The sequence below is a fragment of the Fistularia commersonii genome, chromosome 10 (assembly GCF_037954325.1).
Source record: "Fistularia commersonii isolate RoL2024-O1a breed Wild chromosome 10, RoL_Fcom_v1.0, whole genome shotgun sequence".
Lineage (NCBI taxonomy): Eukaryota > Metazoa > Chordata > Actinopteri > Syngnathiformes > Fistulariidae > Fistularia > Fistularia commersonii.
Genome location: NC_141293.1, coordinates 7,112,580 through 7,138,265, shown reverse-complemented (window position 1 = coordinate 7,138,265; position 25,686 = coordinate 7,112,580). Strand labels below are relative to the sequence as shown.

At 46.6% G+C, this 25,686-nt stretch overlaps 1 protein-coding gene across 1 annotated transcript in view; it reads left to right on the top strand.

The window, feature by feature from the left end:
* slco5a1b (solute carrier organic anion transporter family member 5A1b) overlaps positions 1–25,686 on the top strand; it is a 99,075-nt gene that overhangs the window by 46,786 nt on the left and 26,603 nt on the right. The window contains exons 12-13 of the mRNA XM_086153461.1: positions 5,158–5,222; positions 23,028–23,240. Coding sequence (XP_086009587.1) covers positions 5,158–5,222; positions 23,028–23,240 — 278 coding nt within the window. The remainder of the gene's footprint in view (positions 1–5,157; positions 5,223–23,027; positions 23,241–25,686) is intronic.

Here is a 25,686-nt window from a genome sequence, read left to right as displayed (position 1 = left end):
ATACGCCCACAGAGCTATGGCTGCCGAAGACGACTAATAGTCAAACTGGCAAATTCTTTAATAAAATCAAATGAAATAAGATAAGATTAAATAAAATCAGACAAAATAAAATCTAACTCTATTAAGGCATATTAATCCCCCTTTAAAAAAAATATTCATTAAATATGATCATTACAGGAATTTGGTTTTCTGTTATTGTTTTATTAGCAGCAGTAGCTTTAGGATTAGCTTCACCATGCCAACAGCATATCGTGGCTACTTCGCTAACCGGCAATTGGTCTTGAAAACCGAGTTAATTTGACCCTGATATTTAGGGTTTTGATGATAAATCTTTCTCCAGATGGGTTCTCCTCATGTTCTCCACCTTCCTCCCACCGTCAAAAAACCCTCAGCAGGTCAAAGGTAGACTCCGAATTGTCCGTCGGTGTGAATGACAGGATGAATGGCTGGACGTCACTGTGTGTGTGGCCTGTGATTGACGGGTCCAGGTTAAGCCCCGCCTCTTGCTACAGTGTCAGCTTGCGATTGGCTGGAACCCACCCACCACAACCATGTGAGCTGCATGAATGGATGAATGAATGATGGCAGCTAAACCATCCCTTCCAACCCAAGCTAGTGTTTAGCGTTTTAAGCCGGAGGCGTTCCTGCAGGCAGAGTCCCAACACACACACATACACACACACTCACAAACAGAGGGAGAGAGACACACACACGCTCCTATTGTGAGTCTATTACTGGTACATTTTCTTCCTAATGGCTGTAGAACGTGGCCGAAGGTGGTGCCGCTTCAAAAGATGCCTTATTTCTGAACATCTCCCAGACGGCGCCAGCGTTTTTTCCGTGAGATTTTGTGGGGTGTTTGGGGGGGCGGGATCAGATCAGGGGGGCGCCTGCTGTGACGTCTGTGGATTTATCACTTCTCCAGACCGTTTTTTCCCCGCCTGGATTGTAAATGAAGAGCCGCAGGACAAGGCGGCGTGTCCGATTCGGATAACGTCTTCGGCCCCGGGAGCTCTTATCTTACCCCCCCATCCCCTTCCTGCCCCCAAGCCCCGCTGATACCCTGCTCTGCAGCTTGGACACGGCAAAGGGGGCTTGGGGCGGGCAGGATGATGTGTTTCGGGCGAATCAAAAGTCCTGAAAATAGTGAAAAATGTGGATCTTTTTCTGCACAATCAGTACCTTTGTTGCACCTTTCAGAGGAAGTTGTCTGATTAACCACCAGGGGCGCTGTCGTGCCAAACATATCCATATTATTATTGTTTTTGTTATTGTTGTCATTTATTACTAGTACTAATATTTTTTTATTTTTTTGATTATTATTTATGCTCTAATTGTCATTAACAAGCAATATTATTTATATCATTGTACATACCGCACCGGTACTGTACATGCCATATTATTTTTATGATTTTAATTTTCAAACAATTATTATTATTACTACTATTATTATTGTTATCAGTAGTAGTATTAATTTTATTATAAGTAATAATTACTTTTATTATTATTGTTGTCATTATCATTGCTCTATGCACAGGTGAGGCCTTGCCTGCATGCAACACCAGTGGACAAAAAATTGCAAAACACACTAGACTTTTTTCTTTTCTCTCCACTGCCTTGTTATCTCTCCTCTATTTATTATTTATTTAATTGTTTTATTTCATTTTATCTAAACCTCCAATTAACGAGATGTCAAAACATTGGATATCAGCTTTGCTGGCCTGGAAACTCATTGTTACAATAGTGCTAGCTGCCTTAGCCTTATCCTATCTTCTATTAGCTTAGCTTAGCTTAGCTTAGCTTATCTTGTCTTTATCTCATTCTATCCTGTCTTATCATATGTTAGCCAACCTTAGTTTATCTTATCTTATCTTATCTTATCTTATCTTATCTTATCTTATCTTATCTTTGTCTTTGTCTTTGTCTTTGTCTTTGTCTTTGTCTTTGTCTTTGTCTTTGTCTTTATCTTATCTTAGCCTAGTTTATCTTATCCTATCCTATCTTATCATATCCTATGTTATCTTGTCTTACCTTATCCTATCCTATCTTATCTGATTCTATCGTATCCAATCTGATTTTATCTTATCTGGTCTTGTCACGTGCACCTTTGGCATGCACGTCTTAGGTCCAAGCCACAGAGGATGAGCTGACATGTGCAGTAAAGGTCATCTATTAGCGTGTCTGGTGGGTGTGTGTGTGTATGTTTGTGTGTGTGTGTGTGTGCGCGCGCTGCATTAGCTTCTTCATCCTGGTTTTTTCCCTCTGCCGTCCACTCTCCATCCTCTTCTTCTTCTTCACGGCCATTCGTGATTAAATCTGATTTCCTGGCGCTGTAATCGCGTTAACATTTAACTCGACACTCACCAGGAAGGGGGGTTGGGGATCGACCTGATTACCACCATGTGTTTGTTTGTCGTATGAAGGTTAATTTTAATTAATCAAATTGAAAGACGATTTCTCCCGGAGGTCACACGACGGGGCGTCGAAGCCCGTTACCATCACAACGCTGGGGGCCAATCACTTACACAGCAGGCGGTATTTTCCCTGAACGGCTACCGCTAACACTGCTAAATAGCACTCTTAGTTCAGCCATTAGCCATTGAAATTTCACAAGTGTATGTTTAAATCTAGTAATTAACTGTAATCACGACGTGTTAACAGTGTAATAACTGTATAATAATGGTGTGATAATAGTGCAATAAGCTGTCAGTAATAGAACGCTCTTCATCCGCCAACTTATAATTTAGCGCAATTTTTCCTTTTCAATTGGGACCTACTGCAGTGGGTCGTCTTCTAATCTGGCTGTCACCGTTTCAGTAAATAATCAGACTTCAAGCCTTTATGTGCAGATTACGGATGGGATTATCTTGAGATAAAGCTTGTCGGGATCTGGTTGCCACAGCGCCGGCTGGTAACCGGATTATCCACGTACTTGAAGCTCCACACACCCTCCTCCGTCCGATGGTGATGTTTCAGTCAGATTATGTTTCCTAATCCGCTGGATTACGAACAATGAAACAAGATATCTCAGGTGATTTACAGCTTGCGGTTAACGGCTGAAAAATGTGTATGCGCAAGTGAGTGTGTGAGTGTGTGAGTGGCACCTGTCAGTAAAACAGGCTGAGCAGCCGTCGGGGTGTGTGAACTGGCAGACATGGGATAAAAGCTCCCTTATGACACACACACACACACCTGTGTATGAGTTTGGTGTCGCTCAGCTGGAAGCTGCCAGAGAGCTGAGGAACGCCGCGGCGTGATGTGTCATGGGAGAGAGTGCACGTGAGCGTGCACGCCCCCTGCGTGTCCTCCCCCTGTGCGGGGAGGGAGGGGTGATAAATGGCACCCTCCACTTTTCCAGCCTTATCTCCACTGCCGCCATGTGATTGTCATCTGCTGCTTATCGGCACTATACTCACACACACACACACACACACACACACACACACACACACACACACAAGGTAGCAAGCTGAGAGCGTCGGGCAGGAAGTGCCACCCGGAAACACTGGTCTTTGTGTCGTCCTATTGCTTGGCAGTGTGATGAACATGTGACAGGTGCCCTGCCGTGATTGACTGATTCCCCTGTCCATCTCAGGGTTGCCCCGCCCTCCTGAACACAGGTTCAAGCTTCACTGATGCAGCTTCAGTGGATTCATTCCTTCCTGTTTGTCATACACAGAGGCAATGGAAGCGCTCTGTTATTTTATTTACACACATGTACAGCTGGAAGGTTCATGCTAATGTAACAACTCACCAGGACAAACCTAGATGTGTCAAAGCTAAAAGGGTCTGAGATGGACAACACACACACACACACACACACACACACACACACACACACACACACACACACACACACACACACACACACACACACACACACAGCCATTCGATCGCTATCCAGTCGGCCATCTTGAAATGTAGTCTCTTGTCGTGGGTCAGGAGGTCGTCGTAGGTCCCGCTGCTGGGGGCGGAAGAGGAAAAATGTTACCACAGTTACATCGTCAATATATTTCACCCCCCCCACACACACACACACACACTGCATGGTAACGTGATTACATCCCCGTCGTGTGTCGCCGTGGCGACACTGTGCCGCTCTCAGCCCCGCCTCTTGAAGGATGGCTGTTGTTTCTTGCTCATTATACCTACCCCGGGGGTGGGGTGGGGGGGGGCGCTAACACTAACGTTGGGAGTAATGACCCCGCGGTGCCGGGGCGAGGAGAGGGCCCCGGGGTCCCGTGGAGCCGTAGAGCCGGGCCCCGACGCCCTCCTGGCTTTGTCAGCGGTGAAAAATGGAGCCAGTGCTCACTGTGCCCCACCCCCACCCCCCTGCGGCGCCGGCGCTACATTGAGTTAGCATAAAGCAACACTCAGCGGCGGCATGACAAATGAAGTGCCCGGTGTGTTTTGGAGGGAAAGTAGAAGGCGGGGGAGGGAGGGGGGGCTGTCGAAATAAGATTTGGGTTTCCTCACCTCGACCACCCCCCCCAACATATCAGGTTGAAGAACAGAAGATGGATGGAAGCGGCTAAGGCTAATTCAGAATAATCCCACGATGCATCACATCCTGGTCTTTTTCGGTCCCTTTTTCACCGACGGTTGCTGTTTTTTTTGGGGGGTTTTATGTTTTTTTACTGGTCGGCTGCATTCAGTTTGTCTGAAGAACAACTCTTGGGAAACAGGAAGAAGAAATACGGCTCAAACCAAGGGAGTCAGTCTGTCACTTCCTGTTTCTGTGCATACAGGAAGTGAAAATATGGCTGCAACCAACTGTGTCATCATATCTCCACTTCCTGTGTCTGTAACAGGAAGTGGAAGTCAGACCAGAACCAAGTTGATCATTCTTACACTTCCTGTGTCAGTGGACACAGAAAGTGGCGAGAAATAAGTGGCTCATATCTTCACTTCCTGTGTATGTTAATATATATGACCGCAACCAGTTGGGTCGTGTCTCCACAAGTGGAATTATGGCCAGAACCAAGTGGGTCATTCGTTCACTTCCTGCCAGTGGAAACCGGAAGCGGAATTATGGCCAGAACCAACCGAGCCATAACTTCCTGTTCCTATGCAAACAGGAAGTGGAAATATTACCAGATGTCCTTCTGCAGCTTCCTGTGCCATGCTCACCCTTCTCCTCCTCTCTTGTCTCCACAGTGGAGCAGAAGGCGGCACTAGAGAAGGAGGCCAAGGTCAGCATCCTGGAGGCCGGGGTCGCAGACGTAAGTGATTAGCTGGTTGAATCTGGGCGAGCATTTTGGGCAGGGCCACAAGTTCATTCATTCATCGAGGCATGAAGAGATGCTGAGATGCCACTCAGTCTTGTGGTCAAGCAGGGTTCTAAGTGCCGTTCTCAACGTTCTCCTGCCTCAGGTTCTTCGCAGGTTCTCCGGGCTCAGTCCAAAAACACTCAGCAGGTTTACTGAAGATGATATTGAAGGTGTGAATGAGAAGGTGAACGATTGGATGTGTTTGTACTTTCTCTTTGATTGACAGGTGACCATGTGATTGACAGTGGTTCTGTGATTTAACAGGTGATCCTGTGATTGACAGGTGGCTCTGTGATTAACAGGATGCTCTCTGACTGATAGGTGGCCCTGTTATTTGCCATGTGCCCCTGTTATTAACAAGCGGTCTTGTGATTGACAGGTGACCATGTGATTGACAGGTGATCTTGTGATTGACAGATGACTTTTTGAATGACAGGTGACCATGTGATTGACAGGTAGCTGACCCATAGGTCAGCAAAAGCTGGGTGAATCTTTCTCTCTCCAAGGACCCACCTGTCGGCCAATCGGGCGACCAGCTGAGGTCGTTCCCGTCTGAGACAGTCATGTGACCCTCGGTGCCGCAGAAAACCGCAGGTTCCAGTAGTAGTGTAAATGTTTGAGCTCCAGAGGTAAAATCCAGTTCCTCCGGTGAAGGTCGGGGTTCCCTTCTCCATCAAAACGCCACTTCAACTCCACTCCACTTCACACACACACACACACATACACACACACACACACACATACAGGTGCTTTAAAACAGGGGCCGTACCATCCTGCCACTGGGGGAGGGGTGGGTTCCGCACAAGTGACTCGACCCGAACAAATTAAATATGATAATTATTCCGCATTTAAAAGATTATTTTCGCTGATTGATTTTAGTTTTTTTTTTCCTTTTGTCTGTTTGTCTTAGCCTCCCAATGCTAATTATTACCTACCAGTTGTTTTCTTCCTCATCGGTGGATTATCAGAGTAAGTGCCATCAGCAGGAAGTGACCCGGAGAGGAATCTGATAGAAAATGCAAAGAAATAAAATAGAAAATACTTCTTAAATAAATAAATACGTACATGACAGTAAAAAATAGAAAAACAAATCGATATTTATTATTAATTTTAATTGGTATTGTTAATAAATAATGCATCTTAATTATTTACCAAATTTTTCATTCTTCTTCAACTATATCTTTTTTCATTTGTTATCATCTATTAATTTATAAATTAATTAATTGAATCATTTATTTATTTATTTATTTATTTATTTATTTATTTGTTGTTTGTTTTTTTTTTTTAAATAATCAATAGGCCTAAGATTACCCAGAAAAAGAAATGGATCAAGAGTTCTAAAAGAATTTTGATTCTCCATTGGTTGTCTCCATGGGTGCTCAGCATCTTCTCCTGCCTGGGTTTACTCCTGGTTCCCCATCTTCCATCCATCAGCAGGTTCACTGAGGCCTCCAAACCGTCAATGAGAAGGTTGAATGTGATTGACAGGTTGCCCTGTGATTGACAGCTGACACTTCCAGCTTAAACTCCACCTCTCACCTTGATGGCAGTGGTGATTGACAGTAGCGACCCCTTTCAGTAGGGATGGATGGATGGATGAATTTGTCCCTGGTCTGCTACAAGCCCCACGTGGTTAAATATCATCGGGATATCTCAGTTTTCCGCCGCTGCGTGATTGAAGTCCCCTCTTTGAGCGGCGCCATTCGACTCCATGCAGAGAATGGCGGCCAATTAAAAGAGAGTGTATACGCCTGTTTGTGGCAGTTGTGGGGAGCTACCAGATAAGGTTGCCGTGGCAGCGGTGAGATTATAACGGTCCTGGAGTGGCACTAATCCCACCCCTCTTTGTTCCCGGCGAATCAGGACACCTCCGATCTGTGGGTGCCTCGCAAACAGGAAGGGAAATAATGAAAGGCCAAGGAGGAAGTCGGAAAAAAAAGAACCGTTGACGGGCTTTTCCTCGGCCACTCGACAGCCAATCATGTGTGGTGACGCGCAGACTGTTTTAGGGCTTTCGCCTTCATCCGAGTGAACGGGAAATAACAGTGGCTGCTTTTTTAAAGATTTGACTCGGGGGGGGGGATCGTTCTGAGGCACAGGAAGGGGAGGGGAACGCCATTTGTGGCGCCACGGCAACGGCTGCTTATGGTCCTTCAGGCAGACGGGGAGCGTTCAAGGCAAACCTTTCCAAGTATCCCCAACCTCCAGAACTACAGGGTAGGGTCCAGGAGCATCAGTCGTAGCCCCAACTCTGTCCTCGCCAGTCGGTGAAGACATTAAGAAAATGGCGCCCATTCTGTGTGGTGAGGGAGGCAGGCCACAGACAGTGGCCTACGCCTACCTGCATCCAACAGGTAGATTGTATCCAACTGTCTCCAACCTCTAGAACTAATAGGTGGCATTCCAGGAGGTGGCAAGTCAGCAGGCGTATCCCAAACTTTATCTTCACCTGTCAGTAAAGAAAATGACGGCCTTAGTGCGTGGTGAAGGAGGTGGGATGGACCAGGTACAGGAACAGCGTGCAGGGCTCGGAAACCATTTCCCGAGCTGAAATTAAAAGGGGCAAGATTTGGGTACCATCAATTGGTACTTCTGTAAACAATGGGAGTCTAAAGGGTATCTTACAGTGTTGCAAGTAGGCAGTACTCTACTTACATGAGCCAGTCACAGGTCATTTCTTTTACCACGAAACAACAGAGTCACATCGCAAAGTACTACTCACACCACGTACAACTACTTCAATTGCAAATATCTGAAAGAGTACCCTTGCTTGCCTTCTTATGTGATCACTTCATTTTCAGTACTCTGATGTATCTTTGACGCTACTTCCCTCTCACCTTAAAACATAGAACGTAAGCCTTTGCCATTTGTGCGCATGCCATGGCGCCACCTCCGACCACTTAGATACCCACGCGCACTCCTGTACACATAGGACTTAATGGGAAGGTAAAGCGTTAGCATTGCAAGTACGGGCAAACCAGAGTCAAATAGATGGATACGTGAGGCGAGTAATCTATACAACATTTGTATCCACTTTACTATGGCGTACTATGGAGTATTGCAGCTTTAATTGTTTTAACACCTTTTTCCGCTAATCAGTAAGGCCTGCGTCGTTGTGGCTTGGTGTGATGTGCGGTGAGGGGTAAAATAATCTCCTCATAATCCCCGTCCAGCACAGATAATCTGGATTTCAAGAGCGCACCCTCATTTCACCATATTGCGACACACACACACACACACATTTCGGACGATGTTTGTTGTCTCGAGACACAATGGCAGAGAGATGAGCACGTCCAGCGGGTCCAGGCGCGATAGCATCACTCGTAATGACACAGTATTGTTGGCCGCCGTCTGGCCAGGTGCCGGCAAACGCACATGAATCTGAATGAGAATATTCATGAGGGAGACACACACACACACACACACACACACACGCACACATGCTGGATGAAGGTGGTGTGGTTGGCGGTGGTTGTTCGGCTCCACCTGTGATTTTCATCTCAAAGAGGAAAAATAAATCAAAGAAGAGGAACAATGGCATCTGTGTTACCGTATATGTGTGCATGCGTGTGTGTGTGTGTACGTGTGTGTGTGTGAGTGCGCACATCCATCTGCATCTCCTGCCATACATATTCAAATGGCTCCATGTGAAAATTGGAATCAGAGGTAGTCGAGTGCTGCCTTTTTTCTCTCTCTGCGGCCGCGACCCTTTTGATATGCTAATGCAGGCTCGCCGTGGTGGTGGGGGGGCAGATGCATGCTGGGATAGATCCCAGGTGTCCGTCAGAGTGTGTGAGGTCTACCTGGTGGTCCTCCTTTGTGCTCTGGCCTCCTCCTCGGTAGATCCCTGGGCACCTTTGTTTGAACCTCCTAGCATCTGAGCTAATTTATTTCTATTTGTTTTTAAAAGTCCACACGGCTTCGAGGGGGAAATGCCTCTTCCTTGTTAGCATCTCTGCTAGCATTTGCTAACCATCTGCCTGGTGTCTCCCCCTCTGCTCCACAAGCCTCCGACCAATGCTCAAATCTCTGCCTCTCTTTTTCCGTCCATCACAGACATATGTGGCTAAAAAAAAGCTGGCAAGCTCCCTCATCCTCCAAGACCCAGTTCTAGCAGTACTTGACTGGGTTCTACTATCTATCAGCGGTCGTTCCTGGATAGTACTTGGATGACAGCTCAATAGCACCTGGATAGTACCTGGTTAACACCTGGATAGACCTTGGAGAGTACCTGGGTCACAGTGAGATAGTACCTATTTATCGGGTAGATAATCCCTGGATAGAACCTGGATAACACCAAGATAGCATCTTGATTTTACCTGGATAGTACTTGGTTAACACCTGGATTGTACTCGCGTTAACTTGATAGTAACTGGGCAACAGCTGGTTAGTATCTGTATAGAACCTGGACATCACCTAGATATCATCTGAACAGTACATGATAGTACCCAGGGGCTCATAATCGCTGTCTGGGACTCTCTCCTCCACGTTTCCCCGCCAACATCCGACAAGGTACTTTGTGAATTACTTGTAGGTCTTTGCCCCTCATCAGCTCTGAGATATTCACTCCCCAAGCTCCTCCCACCGCCATCCTGTTTCATTTTGTTTTTTGGGCAAAGGATTCTGCTGCCGGGGCCTCTTCAAAGCTCCTTGTTGAGAAACTCAGGATCCTTTATTCTTCTTCAGTCTTCTTGAGTCTTCTGCCCCTGTTCGATTTCAAAGTGCAGCCAAGAGTCTGCGAGATGCTGACACTAACAACCTCCCCGCTGGATTTTCAGGAGTGTGTATGTGATCCACACCAATGTAGAAGCACACTAGCCAACTACCAAGAAAAAACAGCAGAAACTGGAAGGAACCAACTTCACATGGGGCTCGAATTTCCCCCCCAGTGAGGAGCGATCTGACAGCTTTGCCACAGCCACGGCTTATTGGACAAACGCCCTGTCTCATTAGCCACATCTCACGCCTGATTAGCTGGTGGCTGCGCAGCGTGCTAGCTGTGTACCCACTGGTATCCGATCAGCCATTTAGGTAAACAGTATTGACAAAGGAGGAAGGAGGAGGATCAGACACAGGGTTGTTTTCTTAATTGCCCCAGAACTACTTCTTCTATGGCACATCTGGCCCCTCGTGTCACTTCCCTCCGTGATGGCGGCGCCGCCACATGGAGCGTGGCATCTGCAGCTGAAGGTCCCCGTTAGCCAGGAGGCTCACCGACCGTCTGCAGGCCTTGCGGATGCTGCCGCCTCAGCGGGCGGCCACACCGAAGCATGATGGCGCCCAAAGAGCCCTGCGGTGATTAGACCCCACCAGGGGAGGAGGTGGAGATGATGGAGGACCTGCTGCTTTTGCCACAAGAAGCAGGAGAAGATCCAGAAGCGGCTACAGGCGGACATTTGCAGCAGCAGCGGCCATGCTAACATGTTGCACTCCAGCAGATTCTTTAGAGACCAGTCAGAGGGGGGCAGACTGATGATGTCACATTTGAGTATCAGCTTGGCATGGAACCTCACAAGAACAGGTACTATAGAAGAACAGGGTACTAAGTGCCAAAGAAGTACAGGCTATAAAAAAGCACTGGCTAACAGGTACCAAAGAGAAACGGTTCACAGGTAGGAACAAAGTAATTGGTACAAAATTTGCACAGGGTATCAAGCACTGAAGAAACACAGGATACCAGGTGGTAAAGAGGTACCAGGTATTTGACACTAAAAAATTGCAGGGAACCAGATCTTAAAGTACTTGCTACTAAATTAGTATAGGGTACCAGGTCCTAAAGTAGTACTAGGTACTAGTTATTGAAGAAGTACAGGATGCCTGGTACTAAAGAAGCATTTTGTTCAAAACAAGTACAGGTTTCCAGGTACTAAAGAAGTACCAGGTATTAGGTACAGAAGAAGTATGTCTTCAGGCTGAAATGTGATTGGCTGAAACAGGTGCATTATAAAAGCAAACAAACCCTGTTCGCTATGAAAGTAAGCAGACCGGAAAGAATGAATGAATGAGTGAATGAATGAATGGCTGAAAGTGTTATTACACCTCTTTATCCACTATTCTTTCCCTGCTCTTGTCCTGAACTGTAAATGTCACCACAAAGACGGCACACGAATAAAGTTTACCGATCGTCCCAATCTCCCCGGTCTGACCTTGGCAGCGTTTATCAGCAAGTGAATCCTCACCGCCAACCCCCCTAGCTTCCAGCAAAAAGGAAAAAACTGAAAAGAAAGATAATGCCCAATTTTAGATTTCAGCAAATTGATCATTCTGCCCAGGCGTGTGTGTGTACGTGTGTGTATGTGTAGAGATGTGGAGGGCGATGGACTTCTATCAGTTTTCCCCCAGAGGGCGCCGCTCGGGTACGCTAAGTATAACGAAATATATTCTCTCCTTCGCGTCTCCTTCGCGCTGTAATCCAATTACTTGCTGCCCGTCGGCATCGCCGTCACGCCTTTGTTTCCGCAGCGACCCCGTCTGAGCCTCAGGTGATGATGTCATTATTTTGTTTGGTTTTCTTTTTTGTTGTCCTGGCAACTTCCTGTTCGCTTTTGGTAAAATGGGAATACAGTTTCCGGGTGCATCCCAAGGAATATAGTATTTGTGTGACATATTTTAGATCGTGTGTGTCATCCATTTTTTCATTCATCCATTCATTTGTTCATTCTCTACTCTTATCCTGTCCAGAGAGTGAGGCAGTGGTGTTGGATCCAATCACAGCCGTCATAGGGATGAAAGGTGGGGTATGACCTAGACGGGTCAGCTTTCAATCACAGGGTGAGCTGTCAATCACAGAGGCCAAGCTGTCAATCACAGGGTCAGCTGTCAATCATCCTGGTCAGCTTTCAAAACCTTCATTCTTCTTGTTCCTCACAGGATGGAGGTATGATGCTCCAGGTTCTCTAAACTCTCTGGAGAATCAACCCCCCACCATCACCACCACCACCACCATTAGAACGTCAAACATTAGAACGCACACGGAACCTCATTTCCAGATCAGACATTTCCACGACAATATTAGTAGTTAAATTCTGAGCACCTTTGATTTTTTTTCTTTTTTATTTTAATTAAGGGCTCAGGACACCCCGCCCCCCCGCCTCGCCTGGGATCCGGTCCCGGCGCGTGCTGGCGTCCGGCGCTCGCCATCTCATTAGCATTGGCTGGCGTCCCCCCCAGATTAGCCCTAATTAAAGTGTGAAATTGGAGCCCGTTACCTTAAAATCAGGGATGCGGTAAGCATTGGGGAGGTCGGGGGGGGCATCCTGGCTCCCTGCCACTGGCCCCTCCCCTCTGCTTGCACCGCCGCAGGACCCCTGCATCGGCCCAAATCCAGAACTTGTGCATGAGCTTTGTTTTTGTTTGTCTGTTTGTTTGTTTTCCCGTTAAAAGGAAAGGGTGAAACAAAGTGGTTTTCGGGGAAGCCCTGATGGGCAATTCTGATTTAATCAGGCATTTCATTTAAGAATTTATTTTGTTGACTTTATTTTTATTTTACTTGATTTAATTTTATTTCATTATATTTTATTTACATATCTATTAATGAACTAAAAGCAGGGTCTGAGTATTTACTCTAAGAATAACAGAATAAAATACTTAATTTAATTATAAAATTTTGATAGGATATTTACAATAATAACATAATATAACATGTACCAAAATAATAATAATATTTACGATATGATATTTCTGTGATAATGATATAAAAAAATATAACTGAAATGATAATATGTTGATATATTATGAACAATAATAATTCATGCATTTACCTAAATAAAAATATTTGCAGTAATCATAATACGATATAATAGTCACGATAAGTATAATATACTATTTACACACATGATATCATGTGGACCTTGGAGGTTGTTGCTATGACGATGACATGTGCCACTAATAGCTTGCCACTTCTTGCCAAGTATGGCTAACGGTAGCCCCCTCCCCTTGAAAGGGGCCTTAGCCAATCACAGCTCGGCTCTGAGCAAGTGACGGAGTTCAACTAACCAGACACCTGTCAATCACAGCTGCTGCGAGACCTACGGTGCGTTCAATGACCTTGATGGCTGGTTTTGGATGTTGGCAGGACAGAGAACATGGAGAACCCAGACAGGCAGGGGAAAACGTGGTGACACCACACAGAGAAAACCAAGGTTGGAGAACGTGGAGACCCCACTCGGAGAGAACTGAGTGGAACCTTGCTTTGAGGCGGGAATGCTAACAGCTAAGTTAGCATTCATTAGTAGTAGTCATTAGCATTGATAATACACCAACAGTGGCTTTCTTTAGAACCCGAACATGAGCGGAACGCCATTTCTGCGGAAGGTCCCCGACGCAGGGCGTGATTCTGGAAGCACACACACACACAGACACACACACACCCCGTAATCAACTCACGGTGATTGAAAGCGCGGTGGAGGCGAGACGACAAACGTGGCGTTCAACGCAAGCAGCACCGCTAAATCTTAACAAGCTAATCCGAGCAGAGCTTCAAAGGGAACACACACACTCACACACAGAAACACACACACACACACACTCACACACACACACACACACACACAGGCTGCACTTTGTTAAACAGGCTGTCAATCATTTGTTTACTTAGTGGTTCCCACAATGCCATGGGAACCACCTCCACCAACCCTGCCTCGACCGGACCGGACCATCTCAGAGGGCCGCGGGGGGGCTTAGAATGGTTGTATGTATTTGCGACGTTTTAATGAGAAGGTGAATGGATGGATGTCTGATATGTGAGTGAATTAATTAATGAATGGTTATATGACGTGTGGATGACAGGCCGGATTTTGTATGTCTCTGTATATTGTAGCAATGAAAGGGTGAATGTTTGTCTGTATGACATTTAAATGAGAGGGTGAATGGTTGCCACTATATGAATGAGTGAATGAATGATTATATGTCTCTATCTGACAGGGTGAATGGATGTCTCTGTATGACCTGTGAATGAAGGGGTGACCGGATGTATATTTCTGTGACAGTGAATTATTATATGTCTACATAATGTGTCGATGAAAGGGTGAATTTTGTTTGACTATATATATCATACAAATAGCTGTTGGTCTCCATATGAATAAATGAGTGGTTATATGTCTATATGGCATGTGAAGGAAAGGCTGAATGGCTATATGACTCTATGTCAGGGGCGTCAAACGGATGGCCCGTGGGCCCGCCAGGGGGTCCAATCTGGCTCGTGGAATAATCTATAATTTGAAAAAACACACGAATGAATTAATGAATGTTTATATGTCTTGATATGATGTGTGGATGACTTGGCGAATTTTGTACATCACTATATTAGGTGTGAATGAAAGAATGAATGAGAGGGTGAATGGCTGTATGTCTGTATGAATGAATGGTTATATGTCTATTTGACATGTGAATTTTGTATGTTTCTATTTATTGTATGAATGAAAGGGTGAATTTGTCATTTTGAAATAAACCGAAAATTGAAAAAAAAAACACCACCCTTCGGCATCCATCTTAGATTACTTCCGGGTTCTGGTTCAGGTGATGTATGTGTGTGTGTGTGTGTGTGTGTGTGTGTGTGTGTGGCTGTTCTTGTGTAACCCAGAGAGATAAACTTCCCTCCGGAGCAGACAGGAAGTAGAGCAGCGGCAGTAATCCAATTACTCTCTGTAATGCAGCGCTGGGCTGGTCGACTTCTCCCCTGCCGTTACTTCCTGTCCTCGCAACGAACCTGGGGGGGCAGTTACCCGCTTCTTTTGCTCCCTAACCTGGTGTTACCCAAGGCAGGACGGTTGCCATGGTTACCACCTGGGGGAGTCTCACAACTGTGAAGCACATGAATGTCAGATGATCCCACACTGAAATAAAATCAGGAGTACATCTTCTGGGTACTTTTACTGCAGTACTAGTAGTACTCTGCGTAGTACTTGCTATTAGACGACTGTTTGGACAATTAGCTCCGCGTGGTAATGGGGGGGTCGTGATGAGTGATGTGGTTGGATGGAGACCGTTGGTCCAACAATCAGATGAGTGCGTGTGAATGTCTGTGTGTGTGTGTGTGTGTGTGTGTGTGTGTGTGTTATGGTGGTGGTGGTGGTGGGGGGGTCATATGTCATTTCTAGCCGACACCAGCTCGTAGCCTGGTGCGCACCAGGTGTTAGACCGGACTGACGGTTCAAACACAAGCTTCCTGTCATTGATCCATCTTCATCTCCATCTTCATCTTCATCTCCATCTTCATCTTCATCTTCATCAAGCTATCGAGACAACCCCCCCACACACACACACACACTGTAGAGGAAGGAGTTAATGTATTCATGCATCAGGCTTTGTGCTCTTTCACAGTTCGTCCCCAGCCTCTGCTCGGGGGGGGGGGGCAACGCCGTCCTCCAGCTGTTCGTGGGGTGACGGGGGGGATTGTGGTGGGGTGATGGGGGTAATCGAAGGGGGGGGTAATTGGGGAGTGGACTAATTGTGGGGGGGGGGGGGTTCAGAGTGGAGAACCATGAATAAATGTCTGTTTAGGAAAGTCCAAACCCTCAGTGAGACTGACTGGTGAATGTTTTCTCAATGCAATATTGGTGAGAGGGTGAATGTTGTCCCCATTTGACATGAATGAGAGGGTGAATGTTGTTCCATTATATAACGTAAGTTAGGGTGAATTCTGTTAATATATAACATAAATGAGAGGGTGAACATTGTACATCCCTGGATTACATGAATGAGAGTGTGAATGTCTGCATATGACAAGAATGAACGGATGAATTTGTCTATATAATATGGATGAGAGGGTGAACATCTACTCTGTATGAGAGGGTGAATGTCAGATGTCTATTTCATGTGTTAATAAGAGGGTGAATGTTGTCTATATGTGATGGATGAATCAGAGGGTAGATAGAGTGGGGTTGTTCCTATGTAACATGAATGTGAGGGTGAATGTTATCCATATATAACATGAATGAGAGGGTGAATTTTGTCGATATAGCATTTATGAAAGGGTGAATGTTGTCTTCATATGACCTGGATGAGAGAGTGAATGGTTGCATGTGTCCATGTGGCTTGCCCAGTCACACCAGAGATTGGCCTGAAACTGATTGCAGGATAAGTGGCATAGAGAATGACTAAATGAATGAATAAATGAATGAATGAAAGAATGAATCCGCATGTTGTCTCATGTTTGTTTTCCTTTTCCGATGTACGAAGTCGGGGAGTGTGGTGTGTTTACATGCCTTGTGAACGGTCAGATTTCGAAGCGCCTGCTATCCCTTCGCTGCCGCCAGATGCTAAGGCTAACACTAACACAAACGGTTCCCTTGGCGCTTTATTAGCTTCCCTTCAGTCAGAAAAAGCAGGTCTGGGCCGTCATTGTGCACCACGTGCATGGAGATGCAAGGTGGCGTGCGCGGAGGGAGGACGGGGGTGTCGAGGGGGCGGGGCCAACGGGTTTCGGCGCGGCGGTGGTGAGACAGAAGAGGTTTCAACACCACCCAGGAAAGAAGAGGAAATTAAATATTGGCGCCCAAATTTTGAGGGGGGGGGTGAAGTAGTTGTGAAAAGCCAGCCATGGGGCAAACATGTCCTGGGGTGGGCTCACACACACACACACACACACAAGGGGGGGGGCTTCACTGCCTGCCACCTCCAGCTGTCATGAAGGGGGACAAAAGGTGGCGTGGGGGGCGGGGGGGCAGTGATGGGGGGCTTGAAAAGAAAGATAAACTGAAGAGCCCCCCCCCACACACACACACACACACACGTGCACACATACATTCACGTGCACACACACACTTTTAAGGAAGGACCCTTGTCATCTGCATTAGGCAGCTCCTTCTCTTGTTGCTTGTAGTCCATTTGTATCCAAATGGCACACACACACACAAGCACACACACACACACACACACACACACACACACACAAACGGAGGCTTGTTATTGTTCAGAACACTTGCTCATGTGAAAGCATATTTTTTTCTTTTCTACCTGTTCTCATTGGGGTGGTGGTGTAAACACACACACACACACACACACAAACAAACAAACACACCCTCCCATCTTAACCCTCCCCTCCATCGGCTGCAGCTGCTCGGTGTGACCTCGAGGTGGACGGATTGTTGTATCACGTAGAACTGATTGGCCGCCATTTTGTGTTCAGTTAGCTACAAACCGGGAAATCTCTCGGCTTGTAAACGACATCCGTTGCTTGCTATTTATACATGCGTGCTAGGCAGCCATCTTGACCGGCGGCGGCGGCAAATCCACGCTGCGGGAAAACGGGAAGCTGTGTTGAGGATGGTTGCTGATGGGATGCTAATCAGCTACATGCTAACTTATAGAATGTGGATTTGTAGATGATTCTTCTCAACCAGTTCTAGCCTGATCTAGCCTAGACCATTAAACACTTTATAGCCTTAACTTTGACACTTTATTTTTTATTTGTATTTCTTATTCTCCCTCCTTCTTACCATTATCTATTATTGTTATGTTTTACTTGAAACTCTGGCACAACAATTTCCTTCGGGATAAATAAAGTTGTTCTTATTCTTATTCTTATTCTTATGCAGAATGTTTCCACGGTGGTTAGCGTGGCAGTTAGCACTGCAGAGTGCCGGCGCCGTGGTCAGATGTGTTTCCTGATGCATACACACACACACACACATACACACACACACACACACTCACACAGAAAAGCATTCATGTACACACTTTGCACTATGGTGCAGATGCACCATAAACATTGTGGATTATCCCTCAAAAAGCAGATGCAAATGTGGCTCCTGTAGCGCTATTGTCAGCAGCTAGAAGTTAGCAGGTGATTGTGATTCAGTTGCTTTTTTGTTATTGTTTTTTTTTTCTGTTCGGGGCTGAACCAAAATGGTCGCCACCATCTACATTCAAAGACACCCCGAGATGCTTGGTAGGACGACTCAGAACCGATGCGCTAAAGTCCCAATTGATTTTCAAATTCAAAATAAAGGAAGATGGAAGGTGGTGTTGCACGTTTCTGCCTGAACGCTAAAGTTTGAACATTCAAGGGTGAAGGACACGCCTACAAGCGTGGTAACAGAAAAAAAAAAACAAGATGGTGGAAGAACGAAAGCAGTATTTGAAGATGGAAATGGTTCAGCATTAGCCACATTAGCCGGCAGCACGCTGAGCTAACGTTAGCCTCGGCTAACAAGGAAGGGACCAACTGAAGATCCCCAGATGTTTCCAGATGTGTGCTATAGTCGGATCCCATCTGATGGTGAGGACGCTCACCGCTACGTGCGAAGGGGGGGGCTGGTGTGCTGCATTTCCACGGTAACCCCCCACCCGGTCCCCAATCTGTCTTGGGGGGTTCAAGTCCGAGCTAGTTGTAAAAGAGGAAGCCTCCTTGTCACGCTCCGCCTCCTCTTCGTCCCTCCATCCCTCCGTTCCACCCCTCCAGTTTTTTTTTCCTCACCCCCCCCAACGTCCTCCTGTCGGCAACATGTGGAGCCATCACCATGGCAACGAGGGGAGGTGACATGTGCCGGAGACAGGCAGCAGAGCGGAGGGAGGGAAGGGAGGAATATAAGGAGGAGCCCCACGGCGCTCTTTCCTAGTTTCTCTCTCTCTCTCTCTCTCTCTTTCTCTCTCACTCTCTCTCTCTTTCCTCCTCGGTCTTCAAGGCAGCATCTCGCTCCTTCTCCTCCTCCTCCTCTCCCCGCTGAACGCGTGATGATGATGAAGAAGAAGAAAACGGACCGTAGACAAAATAAAAACCATGGCATCTTTTGGTTTTTCCACGCTTTTCTCTGGGGGGAACTTTTTTTTTCTTTTTTATCCCTTTTTTTCCAATGAAGGAGAGGAAATGAGGTTCTCTCCTCCTCCTCCTCTTCTTCTTCTTCTTCTGCCGCCGCTGTTTGATGCTCCCCGGCGGCGGCGGCGACGGGAGGAGGAGGCGCCCCGCTGGATTGCCGGTAGGATCTACTTGTTGTGCTGCATGCTCGCGTCGATTCACACCGATACTTTCCCAAAGTCCCTCCATCTTCATCCTCCATCTTCCTCCGCCTCTCCTTCATCCCCCTCCGTCCCAAGTTTGCCCACGATGGCGTCTCGGGATCGCGCTGAAGTTGGCCGTTCGGCGTTCCCGTGCAGGTGTGTGCAGAGGCGTTACATCACTCCGTGCGTGCGTGAACTTTTCCAGGAGGATGGATGGCGAGGCCGGGGGCGGATCTTTGTTTCTCGCGGTGGTGGAAACAATGGCCGACTCACCGCTCCGCCTCTGACCTTTCTTCACCCGGGCTGAATGGGCCGGCGCCGCGCAAATCCATCTGCCTTTTGTCTACGGGAGCCCGGCTAATCCACGCAAACACACACACACACACACACACACACACACACACACACACACACATGCACACACGCCGGCAGAGGGGCCGAGGATGATTGACAGGAGGCAGATCTGCAGCTGCATTTGAAGGCGAGGGGATGAGAAATACTGCGTTCGAGAGCATTCGATTGTTTTGATTCAAAATCCTTGTCTTCCTCCATGACTGGCGGACTGTGTGTGTGTTTTGTGTGTGTGTGTGTGTGTGTGTGTGTCTGTGTGTGTGTTGCCAACTGAAATAGGGCTGAGCTCCCAACCAGCATCTTTTGACAGACAGACGCCTCTTAGAGACTCTCGGTCAGGAGGAGCCCCTTTGTGAAACACGAGAAATTAACATTACCCCCAGAAAAAATATTGTTTTATTCTATTTTTTTTAATTTGAATTGTAATTTTATTTAATTTATTTTTTCAATTGATATTTTTATTCTATTATTGATTCAAAATTGTATTTTCTGATGAATATGAATTTCTTAACTTGCTTTATTTTTTATTCGAAAGTCCGCATTGAATTTTATTTAAAATTTCATTTTATTTTTTTAATCATTAACTCGCATTTCTCAACTAACTTAGATTTTGATTCCTTTATTTTATTCTATCCATTATTAACTTTGACTTCTTCATTTAATTTTAATATTTATTTATTTTCTTTGTTATATCTTTGATTTTAATTTCTGTATCTGATTGTATTTAATTTTAGTTTTGGATTTTGTGATTAACTAATCCTTCTCAACTAATTTAAATTCTGAGACCTTTATTTAATCCTATTCATTATTAGTTTTATATAGTTTCAAATCATTTTAAGTTTATTTCCTTACTTTTCCTCACTTTCTACTATTTCAAATTGAATTTCCATATTTGATATTATTTCTCCGTATTTAACTCATATTTCTTTACCAATTTGAATTTTGATTGCTTCCTTTAATCCTCTTCATTATTCCAATTTCTTTATTTCATTTTTTAATTATCATTTCTTAATTTAATATTTGAGCTTCTGTATTCGATTTTATTTCATTTTATTCTTTTTCTTTATCATTCAGTTTGATTCTATATTTCATCAGGTTTTTTATTTCTTCATGTTATTTCATTTTATTATTTCTTTTCTTGGGATGTGAGGGGAATCTCCACCTTCGGGAGAATTTCCATTCTCCTGGTCCAGAGGGACTTCATCAGGATGGTGAAGGTGGAGGACATCAGAGGTGTTGTGGAATCAGCAGTAATGCATTATTAATGGCCTTGCCAGGGAGCGCCAAGCGCAAGCTGCGCACAGGCCGCTGCTCGCCTACTTGTAGCGGCTAATACATTTACCGCCGCCCCCCCAAACCCATAAAAAACACAAGGAAAGACGCAAATGAAATGAAAACCTACTCCATGCTAGGCTAATGTGGTTTTAATACCCCTCGCGTGGCAAGCTACCAAACAAACCCCAGTGTTTATCAGTGCCTAATGCAAAGTTGTTATAGCTTTATTACTTGGCTACCGCTAATGTATTACTGCTATGCTATTATTCCTTTATTGCTGATCAATAGCTGATTTGTGGACGCCGCACCCCCCCACACACACACAACCATGGCCAATCAGGTTGCAGTACCTGACAATGATCCGTTGGCACGACTTCTGTCTTTTGTGGAAACCCATCACGGCCACCATGCAGCCGGCCCTTACAGTACCCCCCCCCCCCCTTCCTCCAATAACCCCCCCCCCAAATTGGACACCCCACAAAGCATCGGACAACTGTTGCTCCCAACCCCCCCCCCCCCTCCATCCTTCAACTCCACCCTTCCCCCTCTTCTCCACCCGCCCCCATTGTGGTGTCCTTTTTCTGCAGCCACTCTTTATCAGGTGCTGAATGCAGCGCCAGCGCTAGCAATGAATGAAATCATGGGGACAGGGAAGGGGGGGTTCACCGAGTGCTGCTCCCCGAAACCCCACAAGAATTCCTGAACAATCCGCAAGGACCAGAGGCCCTTCTTACCCACCTCCCAGGGTTCTTCTGTGCTGTCAGGCAGGCAGGAGGGATCGGACGGGACCACCCCATATCCCCCCAAAGCCCCACAACCCTCCACCCCCTCCTGGCGCTTTGAGGGCCTCCTTTCCATTAACTCAACATGGTGCACCTCGCCCAATCTCTTTGACCTCAGGCACCGAGGGACAGGGGCTTTCTCTGGGTGGTGTTGTAATCTTTGGCTATCTTAGCTATCTGTAGGCTATCTGTCGCAATTTGGAACTATCTGTAGCTTTCTTTAGCTCGATGTAGCTATAAATTAGGGTATATGTAAGCTATCCGTGGACAATCTGTTGATATCCATAGCCACATGTAGCCTATCTGTAGCTATCATTAGGCAATGTGACTATCAGAAGGCTATCTGTAGCTATCTGTTGGGTTCTCTAGCTGTATTTCGCTATCTTTCTGCCTGTAGTTATTTGTAGGTATCTGTATCTGTCTGTAACTATCTTCCCTTCTTTGTAGCCGTCGTAAAGCTATCTGTAGCTTTCTTTAACTTTCCGTAGCTATATCTGAGTTATCTGTTGGTGTTGTTTGGACGGTCAGTTGGTTTGTCACTCATTGTTAAATGGTCAGTAAGTTGGTCAGTTGGTTGCTGAGTCAATCTGTAAGTTGTCAGTTGGTCACTCAATCGGTAAGTCAGCTGGTCATTTGTAAAAATCAGTTAGCTACTTGGTTGGCTGCTCTTTTGGTCAGTCGTTTGTCGGTCGGTTGGTAAGTTAGCCCATTGATTGATCATGATCTTGGTGTGTCAGTCAGTCGCCGTCCGCCTGCGTTGCCATGGCATCGGTGCTGCAGGACGAGCTGGAGTACCTCATCTTCGCCTGTCAGACGGACTAACATGGGGGTCTCACTCACACACACATACACACACACACACACACACACACACACACACACACACACACACACATACACCGCTGCACAGATGGAGGAACAAATGTCTGTACTGCTATTTTTCCATTTTTCTCAGAGTGTATTTATGTCTCAGAGGAAAGAAAGAATAGACACAAATGACGTGTGTGTATGTGCATGTGTGGGTGCATGCATGTGTGTATTTGGGGGGGCATTGGAAATTCCTGGAAAATCCTGAAGGATCCTGGTATGTGGCACTTTGATTGACAGCTGAACCTATGATTGACAGCTGACCTGTCCAGATTAAATCCCACCCCTCTCATCCAAATATCACCTTGGATAGACTCCACCCACTCATACGGGAAAAACAATAGATGAATTAATAATATTAATAATTTTTACACATTTTAATCAATAACCTTCCACCCCGGAAGTCATGCATAATACTGTAATAACACATTGATTACATGTGATAATGTTAATAACATTGTGATAACAGTTAACCTTGTAATAACACATTAATAATGTTGTAATAATGCATTAACAGTGACGCCTCTCTGGGTTCTCATTCCAGGGGAACCACATCGACCAGATTCCCACCAAGTTCAGCCGTGCCGAGTCCACCAAGTTCCTGGTGCTGACAGTGGTGTCCATCCTGTGCATCGTGGCGGTTCTGCTGGCCTCCGCCGTGGTCTACTGCCTCCGCCACCGCTCCCACCATGCGCTCAAGGACAAGCTCTCCAACCTGGGGACTGATGCCGCTGGGGATGCCACCACCACCTACCAGGTGTGTGTGTGTTCATGTGTGTCTATGTGAGGTCGCCGTCCCCATCTGATTGGCCAGCAGCTCGGCCAGCAGGGCGCTCGGAGGAAGCCTTCCAACCTCTATCTTTGAAAGTGTTCTCTGGCCCCACCCCCCGCACGGTCGCCCAATCATCAGTCACAATCAGCCTCTTTTCATTCATCCATCCACCCATTCATTCGTCCTCATGCTCAGAAGGGGGCGGGACTTAACTCCCCACCACCTGTCAATCACACACAGGAAGTCCAACCATTCACATTCAAACCTTCTCCAATGCCTGAGGAGGAAGACGGAGAACCTTGAGAGAACCCACAGAGAGAACAGCCAGAGAACATGGAGGATCCAGGAAGGAGGACATGAAGACTCTACACGAAGAGAACACGGGGCGGAGATCATGAAAAGAACCCATATATAGAACCTGGGCCAGCAGGAGGAGAACATGGAGACTCCATGCAGCAGGAACAGAGTCAGTGTTCTGACACTTTTCTGCACTATGAGGAGAAGACAGAGAACATGGAGAGCCCAGAGATGGAATACTCAGGAAGTCTGGAGAACCACCGAGTAGGACCACATCGCTCATTCTTGTAAAGTAACCATCCAGACATGAAGATGCGTCCAGATCCCCTCCAGAACCCACAGCTTCAAACCTGCGTCTGTTCCACCTGCTCCAATGCCCTGGATCTCCTGCCGGCAATGTACGAGACGTCTACGCCCACCGGCCCCCGTGGGATCCATGAACACGACACAAACACACACACACACACACACACACACACACACACACACACACACACACACACACACACACACACACACACACACACATGCACAGTCTCTCAGTGAGCTCCAAGCCCGGCAGGCTTGAAAGCCACACATCTTTGTGGAGGAGTTCCCTGTGAGGGAGTGTGTGTGTGTATGTGTGTGTGCATGTGTGTATGCGTGCGTGTGTATGTGCGTGTATGCGTGTGCGTTTGTGTGTGCAGTCTCCAAGGTTACATGCAATTAAGGCAGACAGGAAGCAGCGGGACCACCTCATGCCTCCACACGCACACATACACACACACACGCACACACACACATACAGGCCCACAACGCTCTCTGCCTGACAGACCTGTCAATCAATCCCTCCTGGCAAGGGATTGGTCGGCACCACCGAAGGAGGTTTTGATTGACGGGATCGTGACTTGTTGTCGTTGTTGCTGTGACAACAGAGGTCTGCATCACACCTGGAGCTGCAGCTCTGAGCCCCGCCCCCCTCTTGCTGGCCCCTTAGCCCCGCCCCCTCGGCGGTGACTGTACAACATCTATTCATCCGTTCATTCATCTTCTGGAACACATCCTGCAGTCAGGGACATTCACCCTCTCATTGACATCATATGTAAGCAGTATTCATGCTCACAAGCATGTTATATATAGACAACGTTCACCCTCTCATTCACACTTTATATAGAGGCATCTGACATTCACCCTCTCATGTTATATATAGGGACAACATACACCCTTTTCATGTTGCATAGAGACATTCATCCTCTCATTCACGTCGCATGTACATAACATTCACCCTCTCATTCACACATGAAATAGAGACATCTGACATTTACCCTCTCTTTCACAAATTGAATAAAACCATTCATTCTTACATTCTCATGTACAGTGAAATACAACCCGCTCATTCGTGTTATATAGAGACAACAGTCACATCTGGACAATGTAGTGTCTCCACTGGACCTCCTGAATGTGGTGGGACTGTGGGAGAAACCCAGAGAACCCAGAAGGAACCCCACGCAGACACATGGAGAACACGGAGACTCCGAACCGCGATGACAACTGAATCAGGGGCCTTCTCGCTAGAAATGGGTTCTTTGGAAAAGGAAGTGACGTGAACTCCTGATGGAAAAGAACTGAGAAGAACTTCTGATACAGAAGGTCGCGTGGACCTCACAGAGGAGGAGATAGGGTTAACATTTCCCCCATAGGATTCGAAGGCATCTCCAAGGTGCTGAGGTTTCTGTGGAAATGAAGGTTAACGGAGTGGAGCTGCTGCTCCTCCAGCATCCAGAGGAGCCAGAAGAGGTCAGGACACCTCATGGAGACCTCCATGGAGAGGAGGTCCAGGGAGGTCCTACTAGAAGGACAAGGAGCCCAGGTGAAGACGCAGGACAGGCTGGAGGGACGGGGTCTCCAGACTGGTCTGGGAAGACCTGCTGATCTGAGACCCCACGTCTGATAAGAGGAAGAAGATGGATGTACGGATGGATGGATGCATTCCAGTGCCCTCACATCTTAGAGCTGATCTGAGTTTGCCTCTGAGTTAGCGTCGCCTGTTAGCTGTTAGCCACTAGCAGCTGTTCGCTAATCGCTTTTTTCGTCATCCGGGTACAGGCAAAACACCCAGGCATCCCACGCCTGATTCAGGCACCATGGCAGATTG